This window comes from Phalangium opilio, unplaced genomic scaffold (assembly GCF_054372755.1).
Source record: "Phalangium opilio isolate 3A_F unplaced genomic scaffold, DU_Popi_V2 ptg000081l_1, whole genome shotgun sequence".
NCBI classification, from domain to species: domain Eukaryota; kingdom Metazoa; phylum Arthropoda; class Arachnida; order Opiliones; family Phalangiidae; genus Phalangium; species Phalangium opilio.
The window spans coordinates 18,933-43,577 of record NW_028324188.1 but is presented as its reverse complement, the minus strand read 5'-3'; the positions used below and the strand labels follow the sequence as shown (position 1 = coordinate 43,577).

The window sequence follows — 24,645 nt, the reverse complement described above, 5'->3', positions numbered from 1 at the left end:
TTAAACTTAATTTGATTTAATTAGGGTCTTTAGGTAAGGGATTCGATAAAACACTTATATTTAACGTAGAAAAAACTAGAAAAAACACACCCCCTAAATATTATTCTTATAATTATTTCATCATTTTTCATAAATTAAATCTTATACTAATAATATAAATCTAATATTTTTTTGCGAAGTAAAAAATTATATTTATATATACTTTTTTCTGATGTAAAAAAATCCTACATAGTCACTCGTAATTTTTAAAATAACAAGGAAAAAAAATTCGTTTAAAATCACTTTCTTTTAAAAAAATTCTATATATTATATTTAATTATATTTTAAAATGCAAAAAAAAACAACGCAACGTAATTGTTTTTTTAAAATCTAATTTACAAACTTAACTATAAAATATCCGTATATAATTAATTTATTTCACAGATCTTTTAAAAACCTCCGCTTAATATAATTTAACAATATATAAACTTAATTACAATTAAATTTTAACGTTAAAAAAGTCGTCTTGGTTGTTTTCTAAATTAAAATTAAAATTGGTTTCGAATATTACGAAACTTTAATTTGTACTTGTTTTTTTTTAAGATAATCGTAAATGAAATTAATAATTTTTTAAAAAAAAAATAACCAAGCAATCTTTTATTAATATTAAACTGTAATTTAGTTTAAGTACCTTTTTTACTAAATATTAATTAAATTAAATTTAAATTAATTAATTAACATTAAATATATCTGATTTGAACGGATTAATTCTTTTTATTTGACTTAAACTTCATCTCGTAGAAATTTTAACAGTTTTTTTATACTTGTTAATAATTATTCCAGAAATTGGCAATTTGTTTTTTGTTTTTTTTTAATATATATTAATTGTATTGGCTTTTTTTTGAAAAATTCCATACTCTTAGGCTAAGGTATAGTTTGTAAGTCGTTAAGAATTTCATGACCAGAATCGAAAATTAATGTTTAAAATTCAGCCCAAAAGCCAGTTCCATGAATTCGTCAACAGGTTCGATCCCATTGTCTTTTTCGTGAAAATTAAAGTAAGAGAACACAACGGTTTTTTAACGAATCCCAGGTTGAATAACTGTGGATCGATTTAGTTGGCGACCAACAGATGTTGGTATTGGTTTGGATAAGGACCAACGTTCAAATTGAACGTAACCCCATCAACCAATGGTTGAGGGAAGCTCTTGTTTCCACCGTTAGTACCGTTGGGTGAACCTTGAATTCCGTTGGAACCATTGGGACACCCTCCGATGACCGTTTGCTGTTGGACGAAATTGTCCACCTTATTCCGACCATGATGATCGTAGGGTGAGAAGCCACCTGGTAATTGTTGCGTCGGTGACCTCCTTTGATGAGAGTTGACGTTGTTAGATCCCAACTTGGAGCCCGCCGCTGCCGCGAAGAGATCCCCCAAGTATCCGTGCGTATCAAAGACCCCGAAGGATGTATTTGCGTTTGACTGGTTGTTGGCGGACGGTCCGTTGTTGCTAAACGGATTGTTATTATGAAGATGGTGGTGAGGTTGCGATACCGCTTGTTGCGTCGCGTTGCCCATCATCGAGTATCCTCCGGAATCCAACGGACTTGACGAGCCAGGACGTCCGTTGTTTGAGTTGGAGTTATTACCAGCCGCCACGGCCGCCGAGGACGCTGCGGCTGCGGCGACAAACATGGCCGCTGCCGCCGAATGTTGCTGTTGTTGTTGTTGCTGCTGCAACATAGCCCTTTGTTTGATGTAGGCGCTGAACTCCGTCGGGGACATGCGGTGAGATCGTTTGCTACTCGTCTTCAATTTAGTGGATCCAAATTTCGTCTGAGCAAAGGCCGCCGTCGTAAAGGTCAAGGCCGGTGTCTTTCCGCCCAGGAACGACGTGGGACCACCCCCGCAACCGGGTGATGACGCGTTGGAGGATGACGTACTGCCTCCACTCGTGGTTGACGTATTTTTGAAGCAACCGTTCGGAGGAGTCACTGAACCACTTGGAGAATGCGGCAAAGAGGAAATTGGGTGGTTTCGCGTATTACTCGTATTGGTACTCGTTCCGAAGACCTGATTGGTGGGTGAACTTGACCCCGGTGACCCTGGAGAGACCGGTGAGGAGCCGGACGAACCTTGATGGCATTCGGTCGGTGAAACGTTGCCATTCGCGTAATTACCCTGTTGAAGACCTAGTCCGGCTAGTTGAGATGATAAGGAGTCGATGGGTTTGAAGCACTGCGCCTCTGGGTTGAATGTCCTGGCAACTTCCCGTTCGTGGGTCCTGTCCTTGTCTCCGTCGCTGTATAGAATCTTCACCGGAAGCTTTTCGCCCATTCTGTACGAGACTTCACCAGGGTCAACCCAAATACTCAATTCCCTCGGCAAGTTCTCTTGGATGTCCGCCAAGTCCATACCAGATTCCCTGGCTGCTACTTCGAAGACTGGTTCCAAGGGTGGTGCCGTTTTCAAACACCTAAAGGCCGAACCCTTAAAGGGTTTCTCGGGGTACCAATGACCCTGGAACTTCTCTTTAAGGGCCTTTTCCAATTCTTCGCCGAATTGGTTAACTCGACGACGCGGGAGTTTGTTGTACAGGAAGGAGATGAGAAAGTTGAGCGCCACTTGGATCTCCACGTGCATATTGCGGCCTGACATTTTTTGCAGCTGCAGTTCGGGTGCTTTTGTCGTCGTGCCCAAAAGTTTTTCTTAATTTGTATTCGTTATGAGTTTAATAGTTGAATTTGAAATGGCGATGCCACGATTGAGTTTCGATTTTTATCGTTGGTTAGTTGTTGAGTTTGTGTTTGGAAATTCGTCGTTGGTTGTCGTCCGTATCTGTAAATATAATTAAAAGGTATTTTAATTAATTAAGTAGGTTTTTTATAACTAACAATTTCAATAAAATTATGCTTAAACCCAGGAATTCATACAGTTCATAGGAATATTTGTGCCACGTTAATTTCTATGCTGGGTTTGTGGGCCGGGCTTTAGAACTAACTACGCATTGGTAGAAACGCGAGTTCCTAGGCGCAAGGCGCAGAGAGATGGGTTATATTATTCGTTTGGGTAAAATTTGTCATACATTATGATTACTCTAGCTAGCTCCTCCCACAAGAAAAGCTGCCTGGCTGAGAAAAATGGCACGTACACAATGATTCCTATTCCTAGTAGCTGTATACATTCCCGATTTTATTTCAACTACAACTTCAATTTTCAATTTGCTTTCAAAGGATATCCTTTTTCATGTAGTGTATTTGACAGAGAGATTTAAAAGAAAAAATAATTTCGTTTTATCAAATGTCTTCTTGCACTATTACGAAATGTTGGTTGGGTTTGATCGGTCAATAGTGACTTAAAACGAGTGCGAGAGAGAGAAAAAAAGTAGTTCTTAAGTGGAATTGTTGCCATGGTTACGAGTTTTTCAGGATCTTACCCCTTTTATTCCGTATTTGTAAGAAAAATTGTTAAATTAATCGATATGATGAACCATAAAGGGGACCGTGTATTAAGACTCTAGCGCGCGTTGTTGCAAAAGCAAATGCGTACTGTAATAGAAAGTAAGGTACAGGTCTACTATTATCTGTACATCTAATCTATGGGATAATAATAATCACTCCAATTGAAGCAATTAAAATATAATCATTCTAACCCATTAATTAATTTTTCCCAATGTGTCAATTATAAGGATGCAGGCTCAAAATTCAACATGAATTAACAAATTACTGCACCAATCACCAACCGAATTGGAGCAGTTGTTGGCTACTGCTATTTTCTGCAGCTGGGTATAGAGGGAAATTAAATGTGATCACAAAGATAACTGCATACAGTAATATGTATAATATTAAATTAGATCTGCAATCACCGATTGGTCAAATTAGACTACAGACAAATTAAGAAGCTAGAGACAGAGAAATAAACATAATTTTACTACTTATTTAGGTTACTTTCATTAACCTCCCACCCAGTTCCTGGCACTTTCTTTTATCTCTATTTACCTTTGATAGTAGTGCCTCTAAATGTATTCGCTTATTACTTTAGTGTAATTAACTTCTGGTAATACTATATAAATTAACTCTTTTCTGACATTAGTGGGACATTTTTTTTTTAAATACGTCCGGATTTCTAATTATAATTACAACGACCGTTGAAAAAGTATGGTATTTGTCAAATTGAAGAGAATGTTTTTGGCCCTAATCCCAATATGCCTGACTTTCGTGGGGTTTTTTTTAAAAAAAAAAATATTTTTGACTGTGATTAGTTGAGTTTAGTTGGCGTGGAAAAATTTGAAAAAAAATGGGAGGAGATTTTTCTCTACAACGATTTAAGTGACTTAAAAAAATTAAAATTGAAGTACAGTCAGTGAGTGGGATACATGGAAGGTTCTATGGGAAATCATTGATCAATTTTGAGAATCGAAAATGTATAACTCTATACTTCTATCTATGAGCAGCCGATTTTGAATGAACCCCCATAAGGGATGCATGCACCCCCTAAAAACCCTGTATTTTTAATGATAAGTTCTTAATGTTTCTGATTAATTTGAATTAGTAATAAGCATATCCTGACTCTGATAACACTGTAGTAAACTTATTAAATGTTAAAGCTAGCTGAGATAAAGGGGGGATGAATTCATTCCATCTCCCATAATAAAGATTGGTTTTTAGGTTGGGTTAAGTGTCAGGGGTTGCACTGAGAAAAATAATCGATGCCCCATCCCCATTCTTCGTCCTTGAAGGAAGGAGTAGCGCCTCCAAGATGTCGAGTCGAGCTGCGCGATGCTTTCTTGGTTCGGTTGTTGTTCTTAAATTTAGGGCTGTGCCAAGAATAGATATATCTAAGGAGAACCAGGATTCAAGACTCCCTCGCTTTTATTGGGTGGGTTTGGGAATGAGGAAATATTCATAACTAAATTGTATACCCAAAATAAATCCCCGGATTTTTTTTTCTTGAACACTCATCACTTAAACATGCACTCAAAGTGAAATTTGAAAACTAAAATAAAATTTAAAATAGATTAGGCTTTTAAAGATCCTACAGAGTTCCTTTTATCAAAATATTTGGGGCGTTTCTTTCACTTTAACTATTTGTTTACTAGCTGAGATTGGATTTGTTTTATTTTTTTTTTGTTGGGGGAGAATATGTTTGTTTACTTACATACTGACGGACGTTTTGCTATTTGGGTATTTTGCGTGGCGTATTTGGATGGAGGTCAACATGAGCTTTACAATGAGATTGACCGCGTTGAAATCGGACGGTAAATAAGGAAGTTGGATTTTTTTCAAATTTGTTTATGACGTCATCGTGAAATGTATTTGAATTACTTTGATTAAGGTGGATGCTGGGGATGGATTTAGATGCGTCTCTTAAAGAGCTTCAAAATGATATAAACCTCGTCAAAATTGCTTAATAAATATAGTAGTTGGAAGATTTTTGAAGAAAACTCGTCATGAGGAAGTTTGAAAAGTCCCAACTCGTCATATTTAAGTTTGAAAATTTTCAACTTCTTTATTTATCAGCCGATTTTGACGTGGTTGGTCTTGTTTTAAAGGTAATTTCTAACTCTATACGAATCCGCTATCAATTATTAACTAAATAATAAAACTAATTAATTATTAATTAGTTGAACCGCGTATTCGGAATCCCAAAACATAAATATTAATATATTAATACTCCAAATTAATATTCCAAAAGATAAAAAATAATTATTTCTTTTTCATCTGAGACAACAAAAAATGGTTTAAAAATGTTCCTCCGCAACTAAGCACCTACCTACACTTTCTTTATTTTAAATTTCAAAGAAAAAAATCATAATGCAAATTTTTGCCATTTGGGATTAGAAACCTTATTTTATTTATTCTTGAAAAACCGCTACTGCTAAGCTACAATACCTTTTTTATTCATTATTATTTGAAATTTATGCAAAGCTTCCATTTCTTTTATGTCAAGGTAAGGCTCGAAAGGAGGGCTTAAACTTTGTAATACAAAATTGCCAAAAATTCTAATACTCAATGCCTTAAAGGGAAAGTGAAATGAAACCCGCATCGTTCGTAAAACGAATGGGAATTATTTTAAAAATAAACATTTCATCCCTAAATTAAAAGTTGCACTTGTGGCCAACCAATCACGATGCTCCTTGCCTTCTAGCTAGCACGTGCATTTTTGGCGCGGGATACGATAAAATTGCACGTGCTATGACGTAACTTACGTATGGCAGCACGTGCATGAGCTTTTAAATTTGGCGCGAGATTTGATTAAACATTGCGGTTGCTATAATTATCTTGATTAAAGAAAATTAATTATAATATTTTAATCTGTCTCTTGAGATGATTAAAGATTATTTTTAAGTCAATTCATTAAAGGGTTAATTAATTAATTTAAATAGTAGATTCGCCGGTAATTTCTAAGAATTTTTACAAATGTGGTACTTAGTTGAATCAGACTCCCATAAGGTTTAACTGATCCTTTTTTTGCATTTGGGTGAAACGGTAGTAGAAATATAATAAATTTAATTAAACTCTAAATTTCATTTAATTTTAAGCAAGAATACATACAGCTACTAGGAATAATTAAGCCCCCATATATCTCCCCATGTTAATTTCTAGACGGGATTTACAAATTAAAAACCCGTTCTTATCAGTGGTTTATAATGCACTAACAAAGACAATGGTATAATCTTAATAGGGGCATAAAACCCATAAAAAACCCACATTAAAAACCCGGTTTTGTTTTTAAGAAACTATACACTAAAATCCTTCTCAAATTAAAATCCGGTTTTTTCAATGGGTTTTTAACACACAAGTGGCTTAGAACTAAAGCGAACTACATAAATAACCCACCCACATTGAAAAATCACTCGTGGACTAAAAATAATGGGTTTTAAAAGGGTTAAACCGCTAAAGTTAAGACCAAGGCTTATAGAGAAGAAAGTTAATAAGGGTTGGGCGAGATCGCGTGAAACTGGACCATTTCCTATCCCACAAATCTCAAAAAAAAAAAAAAAGAACGACTAGAGTTTGCAACTTGCAGCAAGATGATGGAAAATGGATCAGTGTGACGTCACACACTTTGGAAGTGAGTTCAGTGAACCTTTTAGAAAAATAGGGCTCGCCCAAGACTCTGAAAGTAGTACGATCTAGGCTTAACCTTATTCACTTTCCTAGAATAACCTCCTCCCTCCTCGGTCATAAACATAAACCTTCCTCTTCATACTTAAGTTCAAACCAAGTTCAACGCAATGGCGTAAGGTTACGCTGATGTTAAGTTGCGTAAGGAAAGAAGTAGTGCAGTGTACGTTTTGAAGGAAGGGAAAAGAAGGGAAAAACGGAGGAAATTGCTCGGAGTCAACATTGTAATAAATAAGTCAGAACTTGGAAAAACAACAAGTATTTTGGGATGTACATACATGAATGAATGAATGTATTTTTAAGTTAAGGTTATGGTTTACCGTAGGGGGCGGTTTTTATCAATTATAATTGGTTAAAATGATTGGGGGGGGGACGTAGTGTCGTCTGCTTTATTTAGGGTTAAAATGGACGTCCCTACGCCTGTAGTCCAGGTTAGGACCAGTGACCCCCTAGTGTCTAAAATATTAAACTGGTCCCCACATAGTTTTGCAGTTAATTAACTGGTCCCAGGGACAAGTAATCCCCACTTTCTTCAAAATTAAAAACTGGTCCAAGCAGTTAATAAACTGTTTTTGTACCAGACCAGGCACACTAATATAGAGAGCTTTCAGTTGGAGTAGGAGCTGGGTCTCGTGACATAATTTACGCCGCCATATTGGTGGTGGGTTTAAATTTAAAGCGGGAATGAAGCTGAGGCCACCCTCCCAATATGGCTACCAGAACAGAATGGTAAGACTTGGGAGGGTATGACGTACTACTATCCCATCTGAAAGCTCTCTATCTATTCATGTTACTAGTTAACAAATGTTAAACAATCATTGATTCTAAAAAATTACCAGAAACCAATTTGGCAACAAAATTGTTCTTAACTAAGTTTACATCCTTACCTCCCTCAATTTAGTCATTCCCCTAATTTATCACCATGGCAACTAGTATGTTATAACCCTAACCAATATCAGTTTTCATTATTGATGAAGTTAAGGCGGATTAATACGCAATGTTAAGCTGCGTAGAAAAGAAAAGTGCTTAGGGTTTCTTTCAGAACGTGTATGCGACTTGAGTTTATGAGGAGTTTGGTTGCCAAAGCACGAACCAATCTTTAAACTTAAACGTAAGGAAGTTACTGTTTCTTTATCTTTTTGGGTCAATAGATATATATATATTTGCTGGCGACGTATGCTAAGCCTAATGGCGTCGTATAGGGCTTTTGTTATTGTAGGCCAGCTAAAATGGTTCCAAACGGAACAGGGTGCAACGACCTCGTAGCTTTTAAACCACTAGGAATGATTTAAAAACAACTTAAAGAAATTAAATAAATAAATAAATTGGTTTCGTTCATGAAAAATAAATAGTAAACATCAAAATAGATTCAATTCGGAGGTAGGAATACATACAGATAATTGGAATCATTGTGTACGTGCATTTTCACTCAACATATCGTGGTAGCTTAGGGGGAATACATTCATTTACTTCCCCTACCCTAATTGGCTAGTCTACCTTTAAACAGAGTGATTATACTTTGAAATTAATTCATTAATTTCTTTAGTTTAAAGTGACCTTGATATACCAATACCATCCAGAAAACAATACAGATAGATCCCTTCGTTCCCCCAACGTTAGGCGTACCTATGATGTTTATTAATATTCGGCGAGTTGACTGAATGAGCAGCTGAAGTTTATTCCCTTGATGTACCCTAATTAGTGTTAACGCTAATCGTTAATTAAATAATTAATTTCCTCGAGCTGATCTATTTATCACGTACCGTTAATCCCTTATTAGTTATATTTTAATTTGCAATTGGACAAAGAAATCTTGAATGCATACGCCCCTCTACCAGTACAGTTCAGTTCAGTTTTAAAACCCATCCATCTCCCAATAAATCATAATGTTTTTGAAAGTTTTCAACTTAACAAGCTGACTGACTGACATTATTATGACAATCCCTTTTAAAGGACACATCAACATCAACCCATAAATAAAATGAAGAATGACAAAACAACCCTTTCCCAACAATGTAAATGACAGGTGCTTGTAAAAACTATAGAGTAATGGCGGCTATCCAACTTTTAACGTATTAAAGTCTACGTGGAAATAACACAAAGTGCCACTAGACTATATCTGAAAAAATAGCTTTTGTTATTTCATTATCCAAGGTGGCTTTATTTCAAATTCAATCTATTAAAAGAGGTTTGAACTTGCAACTTGTCACGAACTATTTTATCCTCTATGGGATTTTATCAAATAATATCCCTACGCCGTAGAATTAACCCTTACTGACAATTAAATATAATATAATTTTAAAACCCAGTTGAGTCTTTGCCAATAAAATTTGACATTCTTGGCAATTGATGGTAAATCTAACACCTGGCCTTGATGTAATGTAGAGAGTTTTATTTGTACCCAATCAGAATAGAGCATTTTTGTTTTAGGGATAAAGTAGTGCCACGCCCTCTTGTTAAAAGTGGTTTACCGTTTGTTTTTAAACCCCTTTAGTTTTAGGACTAGAACAAACGAATAGTTGATTTCATCTGATCCTTGAGAGAAGTAAATCTCTTGTGTTTTTTTAAGATGCGTTATTTTTAAAACAATGACCTTCAAAAGGTGACATTGTTTTTTTGTTGTTTTTTAGATTTGGGTACGACTGATTTTACAGGGTTTAAATTGAAGTAAAAGGCTCAGGTAAAATAATATTTTACCTTAATTAAAAGCAGGACCTTTTTGTAAATATAAATGTAATTAAATATTAAAATTAAAATAAATTAATGATTTCTTATTACAATGATAATTAGTACATATAATTAGTCTTTAAAAATAATCAAGGATTACTGCCTCGTTATCCGCCATATTGATTTAGTGGCGTCTGCTAGCCAGAACCTACCTTAACCCCTACCTCAATTATTAGCCTGTTAGAATTCAACCAATCACGTAGGGGTAAAGTATGGGTTCTGGCTAGCAGACGACACTAATTTCACTAAACCAATGGCGGATGACGAGGCAGTAGTTCTTGATTATTTTTAACTTGACTAATTAAATGCTATTTATCATATTGTAATAAGAAATCATTTATTTATTTATTTTAATTTTATTATTTAAATCCTCTTATATTTATTTTAACATATTTTAAGGTATAATGTTATGTTACCTGAACCTTGCCTTTATTGAATTTTGAATGTTTAGATCATAAATGACCAACAAATAAACAAACCAGCAAACAACTTAATCAAATTTATTATTAACCCTGAATAACCATTAAGAAAAGAACACTCAAAAATAACTTAGTATAAAAACACAAAATGTCCAATTGTCCAGGCATATTTATTGTTTCCCCAAAAAATTAGTATTCCAGAAAGGCCCGGGTATTTGTATTGTTTAACAGAAAAGCATAGCACGTAAAAATGTAGTTTTATTTATTTATTTTTTAGGCATAAACCATAGCGTATAAATAGGAAGAATAAAAAAATAATAATAAAAACAAGTTTAATGAGTACTGTAACAGGTAAGTACTGCTCAAACGTGACACTTATACAGTCACGTGCTGTTTTAGTTATAGTTAAAACTATGTAAATATTATAATGATTACGGAAACTTGGGCTTGGGAACTTATTCAAGGTTAAATTGGGTTCAACTGCACGCGATTCTGCAATATAGGTCATTTTTAAGCACGTCATGTTTGTACTTTGAGTTATAGACAATGGTGTTTAATATTTTGGTTTTGTTTAGTACCCTTTTAAAGTTCTATGCGAGAATTACTTTTTTAAAATCGAAAAAGCCTATCTTATCCTATTTTGGAATCAAAGGCAAATGAAAAATAATAGAAAGTGCACGTGGTTCAAGTTGTCTCTTAATTTGCGAACACTATTTACTGCCACCTTGTGGTGGTATACTAGGGGAATTTAAAACTGGCCTATTATTATTATAACTATACTATAGTCCTACTCGAGTATGATTTCAATTATATAATATCACCCTAAATCTAATTTATCAGCCCCACCAGGTGTTAATTTCACGTCTACTACAACTAAATCTAATCTATGCTTGCTAATAATCACTCCAATTGAAGCAATTAAAATATAATCATTCTAAATCATTAATTAATTTTTCCCCGTGTTAATTACGAATGCATGCAGGCTCAAAATTCAACATGAATTAACAAATTATGTCACCAATCACCAACCGAATTGGAGCAGTTGTTGGCTACTGCTATTTTCTGCAGCTGGGTATAGAGGGAAATTAAATGTGATCACAAATTGATAACTGCATACAGTAATATATGTATAATATTAAAGTAGATCTGATTACAATCACTGATTGGTGAGTCAAATTGGTCTACAGACAAATTAAGAAGCTAATTAAGACTTGGACACGTTGGAGTACGTCTTAAACCATACTCAGTGCATGCAAGTGTACTTTCTTCAACTTATATTTGCTTCTGATAGTATATCCGAAGAAGGTGTGTTCTTGAGCTCTTAGTTTGATAGTAGGTCAAACTTTGTTACATAAACCGATAAACCTTTATATTTTAAATGTCAAAGGCTTAAGGGAAAAAAGTCTTTATCGATTTAACGTTAGACAAGTTTGCCAACTAGCGTGTGGCGGCGGCGACTAAAATTAGAAAAGCTAGCTAAAGCGCAAGGAGCTTCTTGTTTCTTTTTTTTTTCTTTCACTAAATCTTCTCTTGGCCTACTACAATCGAGGCCTTACAATCGATATCAATGCACCGGACTATTTTCATCGAGGATATATACTGTACATTTTATGTCAGATACGCTAAAGGGTTTAAAGGCTCGTTCAGACAAAAATCTTACGTTAATTTAGGTCGATGAAGTCGTCGTTTTTCTCGCTTAGTTAGTTAGACACGTCACGTGTCAATGACGCGGGTTTATAGTTTGAAAGTTTTGCAGTTTTATTTGGAGCACTGTCCTCGGATGGCGCCACCTTAGTTACAATAGCCTTTTCTTAACCATAGCTAACTCTTTTGCAGTTTTGTTTGGGGCAGTGTCCTCAGATGGCGCCACCTTAGTTACAATAGCCTTTTCTTAGCCATAGCTAACTCTTATGCAGTTTTGTTTGGGGCAGTGTCCTCAGATGGCGCCACCTTCGTTACAATGTCCTTTTCTAGCCATAGCCTACTCAATCATGTCTTTTACTGACGCGTGATCCAGTGAGCTATGTACGCTTAGCAGACGATATTATGAAAGGTTTTAGGATTCTTGGCAAGCGGTATTTGTTTGTCATTTTTGGATGAGCAGATATTTTAGTGTTTAAACGCTTTGGTTGAAAAAAATCACTGTGTTTTCGTGACTAGTTTTAAGTCGTCTGCTCTCACGTGGCGTCTGAACAGGGTTAAATGAATGTGTACCTATGACCACGTGACCGTAACGAAGTTAACGAGGCTACCAACGGAAATGAAAGATTTTTTTGCTGGAGTCTGAATGGGCATTTAAAGCCTCAAATCCCCCAAAACCACTCAAATTTTAAAATAGCTATCTTGTAAAATGAAAAAAATAATCAATCATATTAAATATTAATTTTATATCCTGCTTTGAAATTAAATGGTTTATTAATGTCTAAGTATGTAATAAAATTTTTATTTTAATATAGGGGTTGAATGGAATGGAATTAGGTCAAATTTAGACGAATTTGGTCTATTTTTCGAGAAAATTCATTTTGTGATAATTTTTTTTTTAATTTTTTTTTTTGTGTTTTCTCTTCTAGGCCAATCAAAAGTACGGAAGTGAATGACGTCACAGCTTACAGTTAACGAGATGACGTGCAGGGCAATGTGTGGTTAAACGACAACCCTTCTTAAGTTAATTGGTGAGCCAATTTTAATTATCAGTTTATTAAGTTAAATACCATTTTGAAACCGGCTACGAAACAAGAACTAGAACTACATTTTAATTAATGTATCACTCCGGACAATATTACTTGTCACTAAATTAAGGGAAATCTCGGTGTATTCTATAGTTTAATACCACTGCCAAGTGTTATTGGTATTGATTTTCAAAAAACTAAAAACAGTGTACCAAACAAACAGCGGCAATTCCGAGAGAGCCAAAAATATTTTTAGCCCTACTACAAATTTAGTATGACCTTTTCCACGCCCTAACGGCTTTACCAAAAGGACAACTTAAATAGATACTGTTGCCAAGGCTCAAGTACATCGGCTACAATGTAGCTGTATACCCAAGAAATAACGGGCTACTACGCCTTTGATAGTACTGTCAAGTTAAACGGGTTTGATGTATAGGGATTGTAAGAGGCTGAGCGAGAATTTTCCACGCGCACTCCCTTACCCTCCCCCTTCCACCCGTTGCCTAGCAACAAGTACGGGACAGCACGGTAGCGTTGTAAAGGCGGGGGAAATATATTGCTAGGCTTCTTCAGGCATAGTTTGCTTTACTGGTAAAGCCGCTTTTCTTCATTGGACAGTGTATTATTTTGAGCAAATTCCCGTTGGATTTATTGGAATCTTTATATTGTATTGCGCGAGAGCCAGAAATAGATTAAACGGAAGCTATTGTTTATTATATTTTTATAAAATTGTTTACATATTCCAGAATACTTTTAGAGGGTGTTTTAGGTACGTCAGTTGAAATGCACAATAGCTTTCAATTTAGTGTATTTTATAATAGTAAAAATAACATATAATGGATAACTTCGGTTTAATTTACTTCTGACAATAATGCCTAAAGAATTATTCTAGATCACGTTGACAACGGAATTTTTAGGGAGCTCTTATATAAAGGGAGAGTGACACTATTAATATTTAAAATTTTGATGTCATAAAATAGACAATACATATAAAAAGTGTTGCCAGTCATTTGTGACGTGTGAATATCTATTCGACCGCAATCTACAACAGACTGAAAATCTTGTAGAATTAAGTGCACAGTCTTTCTACTATAATTTCGGTTTTGTGAGACTATTCTTTTAAACGATGTTTTTCTAATTTGATGGCACGCGCGAACTACTTACATCTATGACTTGTCCCGACCATGAACTAATATCGGACGTCTTGTAGCTTTAAATAGCGCTGACAACTGATCTTGATTAATTAGTTTGCGCCAACAAAACTGCGTGTCACGTGACTATGAACGTTTTTTTTTTTTACTTCTTCTATTATATTAATTTATTTCGCGCCATGTCAGCCTGATGAAGCTGTTTTAAATTAGCCTTAGGATTTATTACAGAAGCCAGGATAATACATAAATTATACATAAATATTATTAATTATATATGCATACATAGTTAAGTTCAGACTAGGAGGATTTATACCATTTACATTGTAGGAGAGAGCAAGATACTTGGCATAGAAAGTACAGTAAAAAGTAGCCTGGTCTCCTGCAGTGTAAATCGTATCAAGAAGTGATATCTAGTTTATTAGGGAGAAGGTATAAATTCGCCTCCACATTTATAATCTAGCTTTATCTCCAGTCCAAACGTATAGTAGGTCCGGAGTTAATCCCCGCTGCCTCTAAATTACAAGCAGCATCTCATTGGTTCTTGAAAACTCACGTCAGCGCGACCGACGCGAATGACGAAAATTACAGTCATATTTTCCGACTGAGGAGAGTGTAGCGAAATAGCCCGGCCTCCTTTTACGTCCCCCCTAGATATCACTTCTTGATATTATATACCCAATTTATTGTAATTTTTCAAAATATTTTTAAAACGAAATACTTCGTGAAAGGTTAAAGGTTGGAAGAGTTTAAGTTTTTTTGAATTTAATTAATACTATAGTTAAGATAATTACAGTTAATTAACATTACATTTATTTAAGTTATGCCATAGGGAGCCTTAGCTACTAGCTAGACAACTCTTTATCGTTTTTTATGGGCCGTGAATGTACTGGTAAGTTTTGTAATATTCTAAGTTCAACTAAATGCGTGTCAGTAGAGCGAACGAAAACACCTGTTCGGAATCTTTCTCGCTATTAAATATACCTAGGCCTAGGCTTAGGCTTAGTAATCTAGCGTCGCAAAAATATTTGAAAAGGTCGTACGTACAATCTATCAAATACATCTGTAGAAAGTGCTATTTAATTGTTTTGTTACTTTGTAGTGTTAGAGCTATGGTTCTATAAAAGATACGGGGAAGTCCTTTGAGTATGTTATAGCCCTATTTCTTAGTTTTCCAATGATACGATGTAGTTAGGGGTTACGACAATCAGGGTCCGAGTAATTAAGCTAAATGTATATAAACTTAAAAATTCCATGGGATTAATCTGGGTTTATTTATAATAAACCTTATACTCTGGTTCTATAAGAGATACGAGGATGTTATTTGAGTATGTTATAGTCCTATTTCTCCCCTTTCAAATGATACTAAATAATTTGGGGTACCACAATTAGGGTCCGAGTAATTAAGCAAAATGTTCATGAACGTAAAATTTCCATCCCTAGCGTTAACATGGGATTATTTACACTACTACACCTTGTAACTTTGGTTCTATAAGAGATACGGGGAAGTCCTTTCAATATGTTATAGCCCTATTTCTCGCCTTTCCAACGGTACTAAATACTTGAGGTTACATCAATTAGGACCCGAGTAAAAACTCCTATAAACATGTAATTTAATTAGAGCAATCCGGAGTTGAACATTATTTCTTTTTAAACTTGGCTAGAAAGTATAATAAAACCTTGCAACATCTCTTATTGGACCAGAATCGAGATGCGCGTCAATGGATAACTCGGAGCAACCGTGTGGTTGCTATGGAAACGGGCGCCAAATCCTATCTCTCCTCTCCTACCCATTTTCCCGCTTTCTAACGTTGTTTACCAGCTTTCCCAGCACGAGAAAACGGAGCACGCGCGGCCGACTCTCTGCTTTCATTCTATCTTTTTTTTCGCGCCAGTTCCTACCTCGTGACGTCAAAGCGAAAATGTTGCTACGTCATCTCCTTAGCGACACCTGACTTATCAAATTCAATGACGTAATAAAATTTCTGCCCACGTATGGTATTATTGTAAAGTATTGTAATGATAATAACGGTTTTGTAATTGTGGGTAATTTGAAACCACCATAGTGTGGGAAGCGTTTCTTGTAATGGTAGCTTTTAAGGAAATTTGGTTTGAATTGTTAAGGAAAAGACTAGGGAATGAAATAGGGAAATTGGGTTTGAATTGTCAAGGAAAATACCAGGGAATTACTAAGGAAATTGGGTTTAAATTGTCAAGGAAAATACCAGGGATTTGCTAAGGAAATTGGGTTTAAATTGTCAAGGAAAAACCAGGGAAAAGCCAAGGAAATTGGATTTAAAATTTCAAGGAAAATACCAGGGAAAAGCCAAGGAAATTGGATTTAAAATTTCAAGGAAAATACCAGGGAAAAGCCAAGGAAATTGGATTTAAAATTTCAAGGAAAATACCAGGGAAAAGCCAAGGAAATTGGATTTAAAATTTCAAGGAAAATACCAGGGAAAAGCCAAGGAAATTGGATTTAAAATTTCAAGGAAAATACCAGGGAAAAGCCAAGGAGATTGGATTTAAAATTTCAAGGAAAATACCAGGGAAAAGCCAAGGAGATTGGATTTAAAATTTCAAGGAAAATACCAGGGAAAAGCCAAGGAAATTGGATTTAAAATTTCAAGGAAAATACCAGGGAAAAGCCAAGGAAATTGGGTTTAAATCATCAAGGAAAATACCAGGGAAAAGCCAAGGAAATTGGGTTTAAATCATCAAGGAAAATACCAGGGAAAAGCCAAGGAAATTGGGTTTAAATCATCAAGGAAAATACCAGGGAAAAGCCAAGGAAATTGGGTTTAAATCATCAAGGAAAATACCAGGGAAAAGCCAAGGAAATTGGGTTTAAATCATCAAGGAAAATACCAGGGAAAAGCCAAGGAAATTGGGTTTAAATCATCAAGGAAAATACCAGGGAAAAGCCAAGGAAATTGGGTTTAAATCATCAAGGAAAATACCAGGGAAAAGCCAAGGAAATTGGGTTTAAATCATCAAGGAAAATACCAGGGAAAAGCCAAGGAAATTGGGTTTAAATCATCAAGGAAAATACCAGGGAATTTCTAAAGGAAACTGGGTTTTAATTGTTTAGGAAAAAACGAATAAAGTAACTAAGGAAATTGAGTTTAATATTTCAAGGAAAGTACCAGGAAGTAACCAAAGAAATTTACATATTTACTTACAAACATATTTACTTCAACTCTACAAACTTCTAACTCTAAATTTCATAAAACATCTTTCCTTTTTTCCTCAAAATCTTTCGCGGATGACTTAGGCCTAGAACTTCAAAATATTTGGGTCTTTATGCCTTATAAAGTTATATTAAATTCTTCCCTTTTTATTTCGACTTTGAATATAACCTTCCCTACCACTAACTTAACATACCGTAACACTCCGCCGTACCCTTAATCTATAGTATCTTTTCCAGGCGTAAAAATATGTGGGCGTTTTGTTTTCTTCGGTCGCGACAGATTTATTTGATCATGTTGCTTATTTTTTCTTTACTCGACAAGAGCAATGGCAGATAATATTGTTTTTCTATAATATTTAGTACAGTTAAAGGCGGAACGGTGCTATCAAAGTCTCTTGGGACTGTTTTGTTATATAATTTTATCAAGAATGCGCTAATTTTTCTCGTGAATATACAGGGTGTTCTTCCAAAAATAAAATGGGAGGGTATAGGAGCGAAGTACAGTGCAGTGGGATAATGTGGTCCTATGGGAAATCATCAATTTTGAGTTAAAATTGTTCTATACTTCTAAGAGCAGCCGATTTTGAATGTCCCATAAGGGATGCATGCACCCCCTAACACAAATTATTATGAACATTGGATTGGAGTGGAGTGTTTTATCAATGACCCCTTAAATTTAACATAAGAATCTGAAAGATAATGCTAATTTAATTAAGGGGTCATCCTTAAAACATTAACGTTAAAATACTCCCAATAAGTTATAAAACAGTATTTTACTTCTACTTCTAATTATTTACTTCTGTTGTTATTTTTGGCATAAACCCCGAAAGAATTTTGTGGTAAACAATAATTGTTTTTTCAATTTAACACCTTTTTTATCTACAACACTTAAGATTTAAATTTAGGTTTAAAAATAGACATTTAAATAACAAAAGCAAAAATTTTAATATTGTTTTTAATTTAAAATCCATTAAATACTTGGATGGCAGCCATGTACCCTTATCTCTATTATTTCTTATGATAAAATAAGCATTAGGTGCCGAAACTCCGATTGTTTTTCCATTTTCATTTGGCAAGGATCAACGTTCACTTACAAAACACCGTTGTAATCCTTTGCGCAAGTGCTGCCAGACGCGTGCCACGTAAAGATAACAGCTGCTTATATTAAACACGTACCGCTACGTTAGACTATGTATTGTTTTTAACCAAATATAATCCCCTAACTGGTCTGGCAGCCCTGTTTATACATTAGATAAATAAGATTTTAAATAATTAAGCTTGCTTCAAAAAGGGAGGCTAAATCTTTTTTTACTAAAAAACACAAAATGTTTATTGGAACGTTATTTCAATTTAGGCTTAAGGGAATTATTTGAATCTTTTGGGTTGCTTTTGTGTTAGACTACACTTTTAGAGGTTTTCGAAAGTGTATTTGGTTCCAAATTGGGTGGGCTTGGAGGGTTTGGAAGGGTTGCTATTGGTTTCAAATTGGGTGGGCTTGGAGGGTTTGGAAGGGTTGCTATTGGTTTCAAATTTAGGCTTGGAGGGTTTGGAAGGGTTGCTATTGGTTTCAAATTGGGTGGGCTTGGAGGGTTTGGAAGGGTTGCTATTGGTTTCAAATTTAGGCTTGGAGGGTTTGGAAGGGTTGCTATTGGTTCTAATTTAGGCTTGGAGGGTTTGGAAGGGTTGCTATTGGTTCTAATTTAGGCTTGGAGGGTTTGGAAGGGTTGCTATTGGTTCTAATTTAGGCTTGGAGGGTTTGGAAGGGTTGCTATTGGTTTAAATTAGGCTTAGAAAGTTTTGAAGGGTTTTTATTGGTTTAAATTGGGCTTAGAAAGTTCAAAATGGTTGTAATTTGTTCCAAAGTTGCCTTAGGTTATTTGGAAGGATTGTTATTGGTTCCAAATTGGGTTTAGAAACTTTGGAAGGATTGTTATTGGTTCCAAATTTGGCTCAGAAGCTTTGGAAGGGTCGTATTTAGTTCCAATTTAAGCTTAGAAGCTTTGGAAGGGTCGTTACTGGTTCCAATTTAGGCTTAGAAACTTTGGAAGGGTTATTATTGGCTCCAATTTAGGCTTAGAAGCTTTGGAAGGATTGTTATTGGTTCCAATTTAGGCTTAGAAGCTTTGGAAGGATTGTTATCGGTTCCAATTTAGGCTTAGAAGCTTTGGAAGGATTGTTATTGGTTCCAAATTTGGCTTAGAAAGTTTGGAAGGGTCGTTATCGATTCCAAATTGCGCTTACTAACTTTGGAAGGGTCGTATTTAGTTCCAATTTAGGCTTAGAAGCTTTGGAAGGGTCGTATTTAGTTCCAATTTAGGCTTAGAAGTTTTGGAAGGGTCGTATTTAGTTCCAATTTAGGCTTAGAAGCTTTGGAAGGGTCGTATTTAGTTCCAATTTAGGCTTAGAAGCTTTGGAAGGGTCGTATTTAGTTCCAATTTAGCTTTGGAAGGGTCGTAATCGGTTCCAAATTGCGCTTACTAACTTTAGAAGGGTTGTATTTGGTTCCAAATTGGGCTTAGAAAGTTTTGTAAGACTTAATTAACCCCACTAACTTATAAAATGGTAATCTAACTTTAAACTTAAATCAAGTTTAATTAATATTGTAATTACAGCTCTGTTAAACCTGCAATAATAATCTAGGTTACTAAAGGGCAAAAGGACTGTGAGGGAGTGTTTACAACAACAAAAACAACTTGATTATATTTACCAGTATAACTAGTTAACCTGAAAATGTTTGAAAACTCTCGCTAAATGAACTGACAAAACTGACCTCAAAATGCGTGATAATCATACGTGTATGTAGCCTAGTAGAGAGAGTTAACCTAGTCAGGTCACCAGCACCAGCACATTTTATATTTATTTTATCAGGGTGTCATATTTGATTATTGGGTCAGAATCCCCGGGGAAAACATAACATAGCAATTGGAACACCAAATTCCCGGGCAATAATAAAGTCTGTTTTGTTAAAATTACATATATATATATATATATACAGGGTGTTTCTGATAAGTCTGGTGGTGGTATGGGGGTCATCCCTAAAACACTGAGTCAAATCATAACTAGAAAACATTGTCCCTTAGGGCAAAATGGCGATATATAGAAGTATAGAACATTTTCGACTCAAAATTGATTTCCCAAAGAATTAACACAGTCTCCCTTAATTTATGCCTCCACACTTATCAGAAACATCCTGTATATTTTATATTTTATAAAGCTGATGATAATTGAAGTTAGGGGCTGAATTGATTTAAAATTTTGGTTGCTGGAACTTTAACCAAATTTAATCGTGGTTAAATTTAAATATTAAATAGATTTAAAAAGGAGCAGGGGGTAATTTTGCATTTAGGAACTGAATTGAAGTGAGTTCGTTGAAAATTATGTTCCTAAATTTGCAATTAGTTATATGCGAAATTCTGTAGCTAACGTAAAATCTAATTCTAATCGCAATTAAATTTAAATCTTGTATAGATTTAAGTTAAAAATCATTGCTTAAAGATTGAGTAAGTTTTGAAATTAGGGTCTGAACTGAATTATTAAATTAGTATAAAAATTAATCCATTAATTGGTCAATTTTTACTTTAAAAATCCATTATTACATTGCATTTAACTATTCTATAATATTACTACATGTTGCGGATAACTTGCGTCCAATTAAAAAGTACTGCATTAATTAATTATTGAAACTTAATTAAATTTGCAACCCTTTCCCCAGTTCAATAACAAAAAAATAAAATACGCCGGAATGAATTTAAATATTCATGGAAAAACTTAATCCAATTAAAACTTTTATACCTTAAGTAATTAATTAATTTAAATTAATTATTTAATTAATATACAGCTAAGAGAAATTAATTTAGATCCTAATTAGTATATATGCTAATACCGGTCCCCCATAACTTAACAAATCTAATAATAAACAACAACTTAAAATCGTAGGCTAAACTCCTGAAATAATGCAAAATATTTTGCAGCAATTAAAAATAAATATATATATATATATCTTAATTACTTCACTTAAACTAACTAACTAATTAATTAATATACTCCCAAGAGAAGTTAATTTAGACCCTTAATTAATATATGCTGATATCCGTACCCATAGCTTAACTAATCTAATAATGAATAATGATAATAATAATAAACAATAGCTAAAAATAAAAACTCGTAAAATAATGCAAAATATTTTGCACCAATTAAAAATAAATAAACATAAATAAATCAAATCAATCTTACCTTACGACGTGAACATAATATTTCATCCGGGCCGTAACGTATTTGTCAAAAAACAAAGAGTAAACAAAAACACTTCTTTTTCCGGATTGTGTCGGAGGACAATTCAGACTTTTAGGAAGGGGACAATTATTCTTTTTTTTTAATCGTTTTTTTTTTTTGAATTTAGTAGAAAAATACAAAAATATAGTTAAAAACTCGCGACGTCGAGCGCTTTTTAACAGTTAAGTTTTATAGTATTAATATAAAAAATTAAACTTAAAAAATATTATTATTTTTTTGTTTTTTGCTTTTGCTTTTTTGTTTTTGCGTTGGTTTGGAAAATGTTTTTTGCAGAATTTTATTTCTCGCGCCTTTCTGGGTTCTGGGCCTTCCGTAGTCTTTTCTGGCACACTGCGAACGAACGAACGCACCGCCCTTGCTAGCTCACCGCACTTTTAGTGATGACTGAATCTAGGCGTTCAGTCCTTTTCTCACTAGGTTAAAAGCTAACTCCAATGGTTCCCGTTTGGAGGCGCCCCCAACCTACGAACGACGTGTTATTCCCAAGCAGCCGCCTTCCTCCCTAAGTTCTTTTGCCTTCTCCAATTTCCAATCCTCTGACTCTCTCTCTGGTTCTGGCTCTGGGTTGGTTGAAGGTACAGGTTTTATAAATGTATGTATTCCGCTTGCTTTGGATCTTCAAGGGGTGTTTTTAAAGGGTGGTTGAAACTGATGGGCTCTTATTTATAAGTCTTGGGTTGGGAGTTGAGTTGGAATTGTATGAAGTTGGGTTTGTTTTGTTGTTGGTAGGGTTGGTGGGTTGGGTGTATGTAGGTCAGGGGTTTGCGGGGCAGGGTGTTGGAAAGTTGGGCTTTTGAGGTCCTGATCTTGATTGGAAATTTGGGCTTTCGAGGTCCTCGGACGGATTTTAGATCGGAAATTTGGGCTTTTTATGTCCTGGAAGTTATTGGAAATTTGGAAAATTGGGCTTTTGAGGTCCTGGTCTTGATTGGAATTTGGAAAATTGGGCTTTTGAGGTCCTGGTCTTGATTGGAAATTTGGAAAATTGGGCTTTTGAGGTCCTGATCTTGATTGGAATTTGGAAAATTGGGCTTTTGAGGTTCTACTGATCTTGATTGGAATTTGGAAAATTGGGCTTTTGAGGTTCTACTGATCTTGATTGGAATTTGGAAAATTGGGCTTTTGAGGTCCTAATCTTGATTGGAATTTGGAAAATTGGGCTTTTGAGGTTCTACTGATCTTGATTGGAATTTGGAAAATTGGGCTTTTGAGGTCGTGATCTTGATTGGAATTTGGAAAATTGGGCTTTTGAGGTCGTGATCTTGATTGGAATTTGGAAAATTGGGCTTTTGAGGTTTTGATCTTGATTGGAATTTGGAAAATTGGGCTTTTGAGGTCCTAATCTTGATTGGAATTTGGAAAATTGAACTTTTAGGGTCCTAATCTTGATTGGAATTTGGAAAATTGAACTTTTAGGGTCCTAATCTTGATTGGAATTTGGAAAATTGGGCTTTTGAGGTTCTACTGATCTTGATTGGAATTTGGAAAATTGGGCTTTTTAGGTCCCATTGATCTTGATTGTAAATTGAAAATCTGGGCTTTTAAGGTCCTGGAAATTATTGTAGATCGCAAAAAATGGGCTTTTGTGATCCTGGAGTATTGGACAATTTGAGCTTTCAAGGTCAGGCAGGCAATTACCAAAATTTAACTTAAAGATCATTAAAATGTATGAAATTTAGAAAACTGTGGTTATAGGAGGTCCTTGTGAAGTCACGAAATTCTAACTCAACCCTATATTAAAAAAAAAAAAAAGAAAACCACCATTGCCGTCAAAATATTTCCATACCATATGGTGGAAAACAATTTCGCTACCGGCGGAAGCTTAGCTTATCACTCCTTGGATTAATTATCTCCTGGCCATCCATAACTCTTTCGGCTGTACAGGAAATTACTAAGTAAACAACTTCCCCTATCGAAAATTGTTTCAAATATTCGTGAGCCTGTCTAAAATATATACCCACACCAACACCACCAAGTAAATTGTTGAACGCGCGCGCGCGCGTCCTAGCCTATAAAGGTTAATTTGATTTTGACCTTTGACCTTCAAATTGAAAGCGAACGCCCACGAGAAACGGAACGGAGTGCGGAGATAAACCAAAGGCACGAGAAAAATCTTTCTCGCGTAGTGTCTGTACCACCATTCAGTACTATCGAACCTGAAATAGGCTTAACGTAAAACGCTTTCCTTAATGTCAAGTAACGTTGTCCTTGGAGAGAGAGAGTCTGAATCGTATTGAACAACACCCCGTTCTCGTGCTCTCGCTCGCGAGCGTAGATCTATTATTAAACACAGTCTACAACCCGACTTGTATTTCAAGCTTTTCTATATTTGGAGGAATATTATGGCCAAGGCTTAACGGGTCGGCAAGGGAATTTTGGAATGATAGAAACTTCGCTTTTATAATGGCGATGACGAGATACGACATAAGTTCCAACTTGTAACTTGTAGAGTGTAGGGTACTATTTAAAACTTCAGTAAATAATTTAAATCAACAAATAATTATAACTTTTTAAAATGTATTTTATTTTTGGAAAATACGGAAATTTTCGTTCAAGGTTGTATTTATTTTATCATAGTTTAAGTTGGATTGGGTTTAGGGTTAGATTAGGTTGGTTTTAGGGTTTGATTCAGTTTAGGTTAGGTGTTGGTCAGTTTTAGGGTTAGATTAAAGTTTAGGTTAGGTGTAGGTCAGTTTTAGGGTTAGATTAAAGTTTAGGTTAGGTGTAGGTCAGTTTTAGGATTAGATTAAGTTTAGGTTAGGTGTAGGTCAGTTTTAGGGTTAGATTAAGTTTAGGTTAGTTGTAGGTCAGTTTTGAGTGTAGATTTCGGTCAGGTTCATCTGGGTCTCAGTTTTGTTGTATTTTAAACACATAACTTTTTAATATAGAAACAATTAAAATTATTACACCAAGAACCCATTTAAGATCTAAGAACCTTTGAACACCCATCTCATATTTGAGCTTCCACGTGTTCGTATAGGTCTTTAGTTATAAACTTACCAATAGGGACACGGCAGTAAGGGATAAACCCCGCCTACAAAACGTCAGACCTTTGCTTATCCAATCATCTTAACTCCCCTCACTAACCTTCT

General features: G+C 35.0%; 1 protein-coding gene across 1 annotated transcript; it reads right to left on the bottom strand.

Moving 5' to 3' along the window:
* Positions 1-704: 704 nt before the first annotated feature.
* Tob (Transducer of ERBB2) lies at positions 705-22,140 on the bottom strand. Its single transcript, XM_089846671.1, has 2 exons — positions 21,494-22,140; positions 705-2,818 (listed from the first exon to the last, which is right to left on the bottom strand). Exon 2 carries the CDS (start codon positions 2,636-2,638, stop codon positions 1,094-1,096), a length of 1,545 nt encoding a protein of 514 aa, XP_089702797.1. The 5' UTR covers positions 2,639-2,818; positions 21,494-22,140; the 3' UTR covers positions 705-1,093.
* Between the last annotated feature and the right edge of the window lie 2,505 nt (positions 22,141-24,645).

Bases quoted from the DNA above. Each gene is read 5' to 3' on its own strand.
- Tob (XM_089846671.1), bottom strand. From the start codon at position 2,638: ATGTCAGGCCGCAATATGCACGTGGAGATCCAAGTGGCGCTCAACTTT.